This window comes from Ursus arctos, unplaced genomic scaffold, assembly GCF_023065955.2.
Source record: "Ursus arctos isolate Adak ecotype North America unplaced genomic scaffold, UrsArc2.0 scaffold_15, whole genome shotgun sequence".
NCBI classification, from domain to species: domain Eukaryota; kingdom Metazoa; phylum Chordata; class Mammalia; order Carnivora; family Ursidae; genus Ursus; species Ursus arctos.
This window is the reverse complement of record NW_026622819.1, coordinates 31,773,269-31,786,254: the sequence shown is the minus strand read 5'-3', so window position 1 is coordinate 31,786,254 and position 12,986 is coordinate 31,773,269. Positions and strand designations below refer to the sequence as shown.

At 41.7% G+C, this 12,986-nt stretch overlaps 1 protein-coding gene across 1 annotated transcript in view; it reads left to right on the top strand.

Annotated features, from left to right (window-relative positions):
• Nucleotides 1-5,682: 5,682 nt before the first annotated feature.
• The window catches only part of PLCXD3 (phosphatidylinositol specific phospholipase C X domain containing 3), a 168,724-nt gene continuing 161,420 nt past the window's right edge, over nt 5,683-12,986 (top strand). Inside the window, exon 1 of the mRNA XM_026506887.4 lies at nt 5,683-5,973. Within this exon, the coding sequence (XP_026362672.1) occupies nt 5,871-5,973 (103 nt within the window). The 5' untranslated portion in view covers nt 5,683-5,870. The remainder of the gene's footprint in view (nt 5,974-12,986) is intronic.

The following is a 12,986-nucleotide window of genomic DNA, read 5'->3' as shown; positions in this document are numbered from 1 at the left end:
CCTCTAATATATTTTACTTTCTTAATTGAAGTATGATTAACATAGAATGTTGTATTAGTTTCAGGTGTACAACATCTTAATTCAACAATTCTGTATGTTGCTGAGTGCTCACCATAAGTGTAGTCACCATCTGTCACCAAACAACATTGTTACAATATTATTTATTATATTCCCTAGACTGTTTCATCCCCTTCTTTATTTTATAACTGGAAGCTTGTATCTTTTAATTTCTTTCAGCTATTTCACCCGTCCCCCTACCTACTTCCCTTCTGGCAACCATCATTTTGTTCTCTGTGTTTAAGAGTCTGCTTTTTGTTGTTTGTTCATTTGTTTTGTTTTTTAGATTCCACATATAAGTTAATCACATCATATTTTTCTTTATCTGACTTATTTCACTTAGCAGAATACTTTCTAGTTCCATTCATGTTGTCACAAATGGCAAAATCTCATTCTTTACTATGCCTGGGTAATATTCTATTATAGTATATATGGTATAATATATATGTGATATGATATTACATTATGCCACAAATTCTTTATCCATTTATCTCTCAGTGGACACTGGGGTGCTTCATTTTATTGGCTATTAAAAATAATGCTGCAGTAAACATAGGCGTGCATATATCTTTTTGAATTAGTGTTTTCATTTTCTTTGGTTAAATACCCAGAAGTGGAATTACTGGATCATATGGTATTTCTATGTTTAATTTTTTTAATGAACCTCCATACTGTTTCCCACAGTGGCTGCACCAGTACACGTTCCCACCAACAGCTGCATGAGGGTTCCTTTTTCTCTACCTCCTTATCAACACTTGCTATTTTTTCTCTTTTTGATGACAAGTGTAAGGTGATCTCTCATTGTGGTTTTGATTTGCATTTTCCTGATGAGTGATGTTGAGCATCTCTTCTCTTGTCTGTTGGCCATTTCTATATCTTCTTTGGAAAAACGTCTATTCAGGTCTTCTGCCCAGTTTTTGATCAGATTTTTTTTTATGGTGCTGAGTTGTATAAATTTTTTATGTATTTTGGATATTAATCCCCTATCAGATATATCATCTGCAAATATTTTCTCCCATTTAGTAGGTTGCCTTTTTGTTTTGTTGATAGTTTCCTTCACTGTGCATAAACTTTTTATTTTAGCGTGGTTCCAATTAGTTTATTTTTGCTTTTGTTTCCCTTGCCTGAGGAGACATATCTAGAATAATGTTGCTAAGGCCAATGTCAAAGAAATTACTGCCTATGTTTTCTTCTAGCATTTTTATGGTTTCAGGTCTCACATTTAGGTATTTAATCCATTTTGAGTTTATTTTTGTGTATGGTGTAAGAAAGTGGTCCGGTTTCATTCTTTTGCATGTGCTGTCCAGTTTTCCCAGCACCATTTAGTAAAGAGACTGTCTTTCCCCAGTATATATTCTTGCCTCCTTTGTCGTAGATTAATTGACCATATAAGCATGGATTTATTTTAGGAAGAAAGAGCCATGTATGTTTAAGAGTGGAAGAGGATATGAAGTAAGGAAATGTTCCAAATAAGTAGTGATGTGTATAAACTGGGCATAGTATGATTTTAATGGAGAGCTAAAGATTGCATGAATAAGTTTTCTTAGTAGCATGAAACCACTGCAACAAGTCATTGTGCTCTTTCCCCTTATGCTTAAAACAGTTTTTTAAGGTTAGCTATGATTGACACCACAATTAAAAACCATTAGTATTTTCTCATCTCTGTTGCAGAGATGAAAATATTATTCCACATCTTGAGTTGTCTGGATAGAGTAAAAAAAAAAAAGAAAAGAAAAAGAAAAAACAAAACAAAAAAACAAAGGAAATATTTTCATTCTTCCTCTTGCTATTTCCAGAAATTATACACATGAGAAAGAATCATAAAGGAAACCGAGCTGTAGAATAATAGAGTCACAGGGGGCCCTAGAGATCAGTAACAACTTCTAGTTTAGTTGACCAGTGGTTGTGATGGTTAATTTATGTGTCGACTTGGTTAGACTATGATGCCCAGTGGTTTAGTCAAACCCTAGATGTTGCTGTGAAGGTCTTTGTGGATGTGATTAGCATATATAGTTATTTGACTTTGAATAAAGCAGGTTGTTTTCTATAATGTTAGTGAGCCTCATGCAATCAGTCAAGGTCTTAAGAACTGGGATAGGTTTCCTAATTCAAGACTGCAACATAGAAATCCTACATGAGCAGGGGTGCCTGGGTGGCACAGCGGATAAGCGTCTGCCTTCGGCTCAGGGCGTGATCCCGGCGTTCTGGGATCGAGTCCCACATCAGGCTCTTCCGCTATGAGCCTGCTTCTTCCTCTCCCACTCCCGCTGCTTGTGTTCCCTCTCTCACTGGCTGTCTCTGTCTCTGTCGAATAAATAAATAAAATCTTTAAAAAAAAAAAAAAAGAAATCCTACATGAGTTACCAGCCTACTGGCCTGCCTTTCAGGTTTTCCAGCTCTCACAATCACATGAGCCAATTACTTAAATAAATCTGTCTCTTCCTCCTTCCTTCCCTCTTTTTCCCCTCTCTCCTTCCTTTGCTCCCCCCACATATATTTATAAATATAAGTATATATGTAATACATATTTATTAATATTTTATATTTATTCATACCTTATTTTATTATATACAATTTATATAAATAACAAAAATAAAATATATTTATTATATAAAATTATTTATATTTTATATTTATAAAAATATATAATATATATTTATAAATAATAATATATATGTAATATATATAGATATTTCTCTAGAGGACCATGTCTAATACAGTGGAATAACTAAAGCACAGTGAAATTACATGATTTTCTTTATGTCTTTTAGTAAGTGGTGGCAGAGCTGGTAATAGAAAGATGGGGAAACTGGGTCATAAATTTGCCTAAAATATTGATTATAAGGCTAGGAAAGAAATTCAGAACTATCAACTTTCAGCCCTGTCTTTTCTGGTGGATTGTGTGCTGAGAAAAGTGAAATTTTAGGCAAAACCAATATATTAAAAATTCTGAAATTTAAAGCAGATAAAACAGGAGAGGAATTATTTACTTCACCAAGAGATACAGTGCCTTCCATTTTATTGTTTAATTAACAGCATATAGTACAACATCAGTCTCAGATGTAGTGTTCAATGATTCATCAGTTGCATATAACACCCAGTGTTCATCACATCATGTGCCCTCCTTAATGCCCATCATCCAATTACCCCATCTCTCCCCAATCTCCCCTCCAGCAACCCTCAGTTTGTTTCCTGTAGTTAAAGTCTCTCAGAGTTTTTCCCTCTCTCTGATGACTTTCCATTCAGTTTTCCCTCCCTTCCCCTATTATCCTCTGTGCTGTTTCCTATATTCCACGTATGACTGAAACCATATGATAATTGTCTTTCTCTGATTGGCTTATTTCACTCAGCATCATTCCCTCCAGTTCCACCCATGTCAATGCAAATGGTGGGTATTCATCCTTTCTGATGGCTGAGTAATATTCCATTGTATATATGAACCACATCTTCTTTATTCATTCATCTGTTGATAGACATCTCAGCTCTTTCCACAGTTTGGCTATTGTGGACATTGCTGCTATAAACATTGGGGTGCAGGTGCCCCTTCGGATCATTACATTTGTATCTTTGGGGTAAATACCTAGTAGTGCAATTGCTGGGTCGTAGGGTAGCTCTATTTTTAATTTCTTGGGGAACCTCCATACTGTTTTCCAGAGTGGCTGTACCAGCTTGCATTTGCACCAGCAGTGCAAGAGGGTTCCCCTTTCTCTGCATCCTCATACAATTCTTTATAAAGACAACTTTCCTCAACATTTAAAGTGGTTTCACTAAAAAAAAAAAAAAGGCTTTGTAACTTTTTAGAGACAGGTAAGTTCAACATAAACAGGGCATGTTTTTAAAGTGTATCTTATTAAAAAATATTCTCAAGATCTAGTAATTATTTCATTCTCCTGAAGATGAATGCTCTGTGAGGATAGAAAAGGCAATAAACATGTTATCCTAATAAACATAAATCTCACATTTTGTATGATGCTTTGCTGATAACAAAGCTTTTTCATACACACTCTTTCCTGGAAGCTTCACCACAAATCTTTGAGTTATTGTCACCATTCTATAATGGAGATAACCAGGGCTGAGAGACACTAGAACACTTGCCCAAAATATTTAGACAGAGCAACTGATTCCCAGGTTTGAGCTCTCCTCTCGTGGCCCTACCATGATGCCGAGAGAGCACCAGCATTAGTCAGATGGGTGGTATTTGTAGGTCTCTTGACCTAGAATCTTAGAGTAAGCCAAATTTTCTCTCTAATCAAAAGGATTTGATTATTGGCTCCTACTGGGCTAGCAAGAATATTAAGATTTATCTTAGGAAAAAAATATCCCAAGACATTTCTTTCAAGATAACCCTATCTTGTTCTCTTGAAGCTATGAATTGATTCTAGGAAGCAATGGAAAATTTGATCACTAAGGATGAAGAGTGATCTCTTCTCTCCACCTTTCTCACAGTGCACCCCGTTTGGAGTAAATATTCTGTGGGCTCTGCATCCTCCTGTAATAAGCAAGCTTTAGTGCTGTATGGTTTACTGACGTGAAATGATTATTCCCAGGTGTTATAGCTCTCTCTCCTACCTTGTTTTCATCTCCCCAACCTAAAAGCACCTACGTTAGGAATAGGATTCACACATCACTGCATCTACATTCTTTGGGTTGCAAAGACCTAGCATATTTTCAGTGCGTTACTTGTGCATTCCTCAGGCCACCCCTGGACTCATCACATTTGTAAAACTTGATTTCTCTTCTCTTTCTCATCTGAGAGCAGGTGGACCAAGACAGTTCTTTGGAGGCTCAATGAGTGATTTCTCCTGAGAGAGATACATCTCTCCAGTCTGCCAAGGAATGAAAAATCAGACAATCTCATAAATCATTTTGAATGTTGCCAAATAAATTCCACCAAATGCTACTGGCAATAATTACAGTATGTCACTGGGAAATGTGATTTTCTTGTAGCGTCAGGCTTTAGCCTTGTCCTAAGTGCCACGAAAACAACACAGAGGACATAGGCAGCTCTCTCCTTAGCAATATCTGATTTCTCACGATCCAGGAAAGGAAGGGGTTGAAGTGCTTCTTTACCTTGATATGTCTAGAACAGGATACCAGGGATTAAGTAGGAACCACTAGAATTTACTGCTCTTTACCGACAGCACACTTGTCGGCACTACTCCAAAATTAGCACTACTCCAAAAATTAGGCGAAGTGGTGGTTAAAGACCACCATTTTGTTGTAAGTAGGGCTGTGGGCTCTGGCCGAGGAGAGGCACAACCTGTTGTAGCTTACAAAAAGGAAAGCTCTTTCTTTGGTAGGAATGGAAAGTCCTGAAAGCCAGTATAGAGAGTCTGCTCCCCGGGAAGGGAATAGCAACCCAAGTCTACTAGGATTTTAGGTTCAACCACAAGACTGTCTTTTATACAAACAGGATCGGGAAGTCACATCAAAGGGCCGAGCAAAACCATGGGCAAAGCAGCTGGGTGAGCCAAGTTAAAAAGAAGACAAGGAAAGCTGCAGAATGGCGAGGAAAGGCAGAGACGCATAGGAGGGATAAGACGGGAGGGGGGAGGCGAAGAGGGAGGGGAGAGGAGAAAGCCGAGCGCGGACGTCAGGAACAAAAGCTCCCGCGGAGTCTGGCGGAGGCACTAGGGGAGCATGGGGTGTTTGAATAATTATTAAAATTAGCATGTGTCTGCGCCATCCTGTGGGTGTGGCGCAGAGCGGAGTGTAAACTCTAGCGGGGCCGGAGCAAACATTGGATTAGCGGCAGCAGCCTGCCAGCCTGCCGAGGAGTGCGGGGACCAGCGCGCGGCACGCCGACCGGCACGATGGCCTCGTCTCAGGGGAAGAACGAGCTGAAATTCGCCGACTGGATGGCAACTCTTCCGGAGAGCATCCACAGCATCCCCCTCACCAATTTAGCCATCCCAGGTAGGCGCGCGGAGGCTGCCGACGGGGCGCTCCGCCTGCCCCGCCCTGCATTATCTGCCCCGAAGCGGTAACTTGCCACGCTGCCCGAGGGAGGGAAACTCGTCCCCAGGGGTGGCTCTCCGGCCAGGCGAGCGCGTGCCGGGGAACCTCGGGCCTCTGGCGTTTTGAGAACCTCTGGGGACCGTGGCGCGGCGAGTCAAGGTGACTGCCGTTGCCCTGGGCTTTGGAAGCAGGCAGGCTGTGCGAGAGGGCTGGGGCAGGGGGAAGCCTCGGCTCTAGGATCCGCCTTGCGCCCCCTCCCGCGGTTTTCCTCGCAGACTTGGGGGTGCAGGGCCGATTTCTGGGTTTGTGGGGTGACAGAGCGCGGTGAGCGCGAGCTGGTGTCCTGAGGGCTCGGCTTCGGCTCGTGGACCTCCGACTCCATCTCTGTCAGGGATGGAGCGGATTTGGTAGATCTCTCGGTTAGAACCTACCCGAGTCATTAATATTCGTCCCCAGTCTCCTTTAAAGAGACAAAGCGTTTCCCTAAGAGCGAGGAAAGTTCTGGGACCCGCGGCGGCGTGATCTCTGCCCTTGACCGGGAGCTGAAGGGAGCGAGGGGTCGAGGGCGCCGCTTCCCGGTCTGCGTGGACCCGGCGGGCTTGGCGGGGTGGTCACCGTCTGGATTCTGTTTCTAGTGCTGTTGGCTACGTGCAGCGCCGGGGTCAGGAAAGCAAACCCTTGCGGACCGTGCGTCTGTTGCTCGGGACCCAACCCCAGCGGGGGAACCTGCCTGAGCAGCGGCGGAGGGGTGGGCTTCACAGGCAAACCAAAGGAGAAAGGGGAGTATGCGAGTGTCCAGACAGCCTAGAAGGAAGGAAGTCCGGGCAAAGCTAGGAAGAGACGCGAGGGATCCAGAGGCTTCAGCATGGCGCGCGCGGCTCAGATCAGAGGACTAGGCAGGTTTCTGGGGCGGGAGCGTGCAATAGCCCCTAGCTCAGGTGTGCGGGAGAGAGGGACGTTTCAGGGCGGAGTACTACAGTGACAGCTGGGGATACAACCATACTTCGTTACCAATTTGACTTTCCACTTGCGCTGAGGGTGCAGATGCCTGATTCTCCCAGGAGCCGGCTAGAGGGCAATTTACCCACAGGTAGTCCACCCCCTGCCCCGAGCTCAGCTCGGTTATCAAGTTCAACCTTCTGGTCTGTCTCCTCTTTACCCCATCGAGCGCCCCCTCCCAGCCACTGGAGGAAGACATAATACAGAAGAAAGAAAAAAAAAAAGGAAGATAAGGGTTCCTTTGAAAAATCCCAACAGGCTCTAATCAGCAGCTCTGGAATTGATCAGTAACTCAAATCAATGGTCGTTAGTCAAGTGGATGTTTGGCTACTATGACAGACACTGGCTGTACTGTGAGCGCCAACCCCTGAAGGAAGGGTTTGTTTCCTTTTGCCCTTCTTCAAGAGGTAGCTTCCCAAGAGTCCAGGTATCTCCAAGGAAAAGAACAAACCAACTTCTCCACTGTGCACTTACCCTGCTACCTGGGTGAGCCTGGGGATTGCTCTTTTGAAGGAGACAGTAGAAAGTACACAACTTTGTTGGCAAAATTTCACTCTCACTTCCACAGGCGTTCCTATCTTCTTTGCTTCCTTTTTATTTGGTTTTTAGACAGTTGCTTTCATAAGATCTCACCTGAGCATTTCCGTACACATAGAAAGTAATAAAAGCAAGGACTCTGATGCCAGCCTTCTGATAGGTGACCCGCCAGATACATAGGGAGTTAAGAAGCCTAAGTTCACATTGCTAGTTCTGAGGGATGGTATGATGCTATGTCAGAATCTATATTACATTTCTGTAATTTTTCACTTTTCGAAGTCCTAATATGTACACCAGATCACAGAACCCTTCCCCAAACCTCATCAAGGGGGCAGTGCTGGTACTATTAACTCCATTTCATAGGTGTAAAAATTGTAGCTCAATGAAGGCATATGATTTACCGTCAGTTCAGTGATCTGACCCCTAAAGTGGTCCTTAGGGAAAGTCTCTTAGGAATTTTCGAGGGAAATGCATTGGGATTTGTATCTGGATGGCTCAGTAGCAACAGCTACTAACCAGGGTGAGGGGACAAGGAACTAGGCATTAGCAAGATACAGGGCAATTTTCCTTTTCTCCCCATGGGACAAAGTGAAAACCTGAGGTCAGAGCCTTTGGTATTCTGCTTGTCTTCCAGTAGACGCACTGGGGGTAAGATTGGGAGGCTCTGCATGGCATCTACTTTGAGTATAATACCGAGAGGGGTTGTGGCATTGGATGCAGTGGGAATTTTCACTGCTTTCCCAGCCCTTCTTAATATTATATTCAAAGTGAATCCCCTGCAAAGCCTCCCATTCTTATCCCCAGTACTTCTGAGAAGAAGAAAAACAACAACAACAACAAAATAAAACATGTCTCACCAAATCCACACCCTTGAATTTCCCCATGATTTTGTAAAGTCGGTTTGGTAGATCCATAAATATAAATCTAGGTGTAAACATGGGTTTGGTACTTTTCTGCATTACTCAACTGTGAGAATTTTTGGAGGAAAAAAGACATTCAAAGTTTGATAGAGAAGACTAATTGGAGACTATTAAACACTAATGGAATAATTGCCTTAAAATCATGCTAATAGCTTCCTGGCTGCTACATGTTTACTTGGCCAGTTGCTACAGCTTGAATTAAGTAATTATCTCCACCATTTAAAACCACTCCTGATGCACCATACAAGTGTTTCTGTAGAAGGGAACGACTGCTCGGTCATCCTCAAAGTTCAGGTTTTCTTAGGTGAAGCAACCAAAGAGTGAAAAGCTGCTTAATTACGAGGCCACCCCCTTGGGGCAGCTGACCCAGATTACCCAGGGCTAGTGCAAAGAACAATCTGCAGGTGCGTGATATTCCCCACCCCGAGTGCCATTCTGTCTTCTCTAAACATTTCTCAAGTGTCTGCATCTTGAATGCTTTCAGAACCAAATCGCTTACTGGCTGCTTTGCATTTAAATGGCCTCATGATTTGGTATTGACTGGCCTAACGAATTAAGTTAGTAATCTGTATTAGTAGTTTTACTTCCAGTTTATTTTACAAAGGCTTGGTGCTGTCAGACTACATCGACAGTTACTCAGATTTTCCTTTCCTTCTTCATTTCTTCCAGTCTCTGATGCCACCAAACTAAATTTTCATTCATACATGTTTTTTAAACAGTATCCTGGCATTTTGGGTTATGAGAGATACTTCCTGTCACTACAGGCAGGTGAGAGAATAAACAGAAATGGAAGTAGGAAGACAAATGGTAAAATTCAGGGGAAACCGAGTCTGATGAATTTCTGGCATCTTCGCAGAAGAGTTCTAACCCTATAATCATGGCGCCTCCAGAACCATGGCAAAGAGTTCCATCATGGGAGGAAGCGAGCTTATTGCTTGATCTAGGTAAGGTGTTGGTGATCTGGGTCTATGATAGGGAGTCATTCTGTGCAAAATCTGGAAAGATCAGGAAGGGTTTTTTTATTCCACGAGAGGGTTCTGCCATACATTTTCTGATAGGTGATGAAAATCTTTGCATAATACAGCAAAGTGACCATGTAATAATGAAAGATTGGCCAAAATATTGTGGTATTGGAACTCAGAGAGAGTGTATGTTTCCTTGGAGTTCATAGAGAGGCCAAGACCTCCAGCTGACCCTAAAGACAGACTCCAGCAATCAGAGGCCCCTCTCCCCCTCCCCTATCCTTGGAACCTGCATTCCACCCACTGTTCCCACAGCTGGAGGCCTTTCAAGGACGCTGCCTTATGAGAGTAAGTCGTTACTGAGACCATCTGGCGGTCCACGTGACTGAACCCAGGCACGGCCTCTGTATAAAGTCTTAAGGTTGCAGTTGGTGGGTGTGAAGATCTTCTCTTCCTGTGGCCACCCCGAACAAGCCTCGTATGTAAGTTTCCTTGCTTATTAAACCTGCCACCCACCAGTCTGGGGCGGCCTGCTTCTTTCTCTGGTCTCTTCATGTCCTCTGTGTACAGGGGTCAGTTTTCGAACCGACAGTTAAACAGGAATTGTTGATTGTGCTTTAGATAAGGGACACAGAAATGCTTTGGAAATCAATAATTATACCTGACAATTTTGTTCATTTTTTCAAGAAAATGCCAACGGCAATGAAAAAGAGCAGTTTTACTTAAAGAAACTAGATGTTTATACAGCTCTGATTTCTGTGTTCTTGTGTCTGCTTTTATTAGTTTTTCATTTCTTTCCTCACGACAATCTTTTCTTTTTCTTGCCAGTATTTCTGGAGCCAGCTGTCTTCTTCCTTTTCCTTCTAACTTACTATTTCTATTTTGATTGGGATGAGACCATCTACAGGACAAATCTACCATTGGGTCTAATTGTACAAATTTCTTTTAAAAAGCAGGGTTTTGGTTTTTGGTTTTTTTTTCACCATTTTAGTCAGGATGGTGATACAGAAGTTAATCTTTGAAAGCAACCAAAAAGTAACAAAATTGCTTAGGATGAATACCTTTTTTGTGTTGCCTTTCCAAGTCACAGTTTTGTTTTTGATTTTGCTAAGAAGGAAAAATTAAATATCTGGAACATCATTTATTCTAGGACTTTTTCTTGAGGAGTTGAACTGAATCACCACCTATTAATATAAAGTGATACTGATGCCATTTCACAGCTTACAAAATGTTTTCTCATGTACACACATGTTTTCTACATGTTCTGTCAATAAACCTCCAAGGCCTTGCTACTCAAAGTTGGTCCAGGGACCAGGAGAGGTAGAAATGTATCTCTGATTCCACCCTTCAGACCAATTTAATCATAATCAGCATTTAACAAGAGCCCGAGGTGACTTATATACACATTTAAAGTTGGAAAAACACTGCTTTAGGGTAGCTCTAAGGGGATCCTTTATGTAAGTGGCAGAGCCAAATTTAAATATACATCTTTGACTAAGCTCTTTCTTTTGGACCATGCAGTCTATTTATGAGTGTTCAAATTTATAATCAGGCTTAGAGCCAGAATGTGGGTATTTGACTCAAGGCTAATGGCCCAGGTTGGGAACATACTGAATAACTCATATTATAGTTCATCATGCACCTTGAACATAAATGTGACTTAATTGCTACCTAAGTGTTCAAATTAGGCCGCTGTGATAAATGTAAAACCTTTCCCCTCATTTCCTTAAAGTACTGCTATCAGCCATCAACAGCACTTAAAATCAGCCTATTTGGTGATGCTAGTGGTCGCTAATGGCAATTTAGGAAACATCCCTGTGTTGCTTCTTTGTCCATTTGGTCTCATTCTTTGTTGTGTTAAAGGCCCAGCTACTATTGTTGTATTTATAGGTTACAGAGTCATTCAATTTATCTATAAGCTAAACTTTTCAATATTGCTCTTGAGTAAAAGTGGTATCATGAAGGCAAAATCAGCATCAGAAAGCCATCAAAAACAAAGGTAAACAGTAAATTGATTTTTTTTTAATTAAAAAGGAAATGACCAATCTTGTTTGTATTTGCAAACCATGCCTCATTTATTTGAAGCATGGTTGACATGGAATGGAAACATAAATGTGGTTTTTAGCTCACTTAGTTGAATTTTAGTTATTAAGCATAATCAGTGTTCCAAAACAGTTAACTTAAAAAAAAAAAACCCTCAATTTGCTAAAATGGATAACACAATGTTTATATGTTGAGGCTTACACACTTTACCCTTACAAAAATGTCTCATATCTTAGAGTTTCTTATGCTTAATTCCAACCCCACCCAATCAAAATGGAAAGCGTGAATTACAAACAAGAGGAATGAGACGGTTGAGTGCCGTACATCAGCAGTAATATAGGGAATATTCGTGAGGGAAGGGTAAGAAATGAAGACACAGGGACACAGAAGGTAGGTTTTCCTAAACTCTGCCACCCCAGAGTAAAATCAAAATCATGTTAAATTGTCCATTTTTACCCTTCCCAAGCACTTCTTTAATGGACTTCCAAGTAGTTCTAGAAATCTTTGGACAAATTCTTAAGTATGCATTATAAGCCGATTTGGGGAGGGCTACCACATACCTGGTATCTGCCATTTTTCTTGCTTCCTGTTTTGAGGAAGCTTTGAGGAGTTGTCACTTTTGCTGATGGGACATCTAGAGGAACTGTGTTTCCATAATTTTTATACCTAAAATACCACTGCTACTGGCAGTCCCACCAGGGCCTGTGCTATATCTGCAGAGACCCAACATTGAGATGTCAGTGTGTAACAAGAGTCCTGGATTCCACCGTGGTCAAAGGCTCCCAGGGCTGGGTTCCACATTGTGGAAGCTGCAGATACCCACCTCTGCTGACCCTGTCTGCCATCGCTGCTAGAACTATGATTGCCAGCACTGACAGAACCCTTGAATCTTTTTGTGTAGGATGAATGTCCACAAAAGAGCTTTTTAAATTTATATTGATTCTTTTGTTGTTGCACCCTTACCCTAGGACTCAGGTATGAGTTTGTGAGGGCTGGATGGAGGATATTATGTAGAATAGACTTTGTTCTGTACTCTGAATTATTCTCAATTTTAGCCCACTCTCTATGTGCACATGTGTGTGTACATATAGTGTGTATTGACTTTACTTTTCCAAGGAACTTGTTTTCCCCCTGCCCAATAAATAGACCTCTGGTGGGTGCTACCTAATTAATCCTACCTCCAGACAGGTCCAGAGTAGGAATGCAGCTGGGGTCCGTATTGTTCCTGGTGAGCAGCCTGGGACAACCTAAATAGAGCCAAATAAATGGACATACCTAAAGTAATTGCTAACACCTCCATTGTTTGAAAGCAGAATAGTAGAGTAATAGATGTGCTCTGAGCCTTAAAGAAAAGGTTAAATCTCATGCATACATGCATATATATGCACAGATTTTAACTATTGTTGATCAAAGGGGTTAGCTCTGCTAATCTAGAAATTTTTGCCTATAACTACGGATGATGCTGCCTCTTACATAAAAGCATTCGTTTTGGGAAACCAGAGAGCATGTC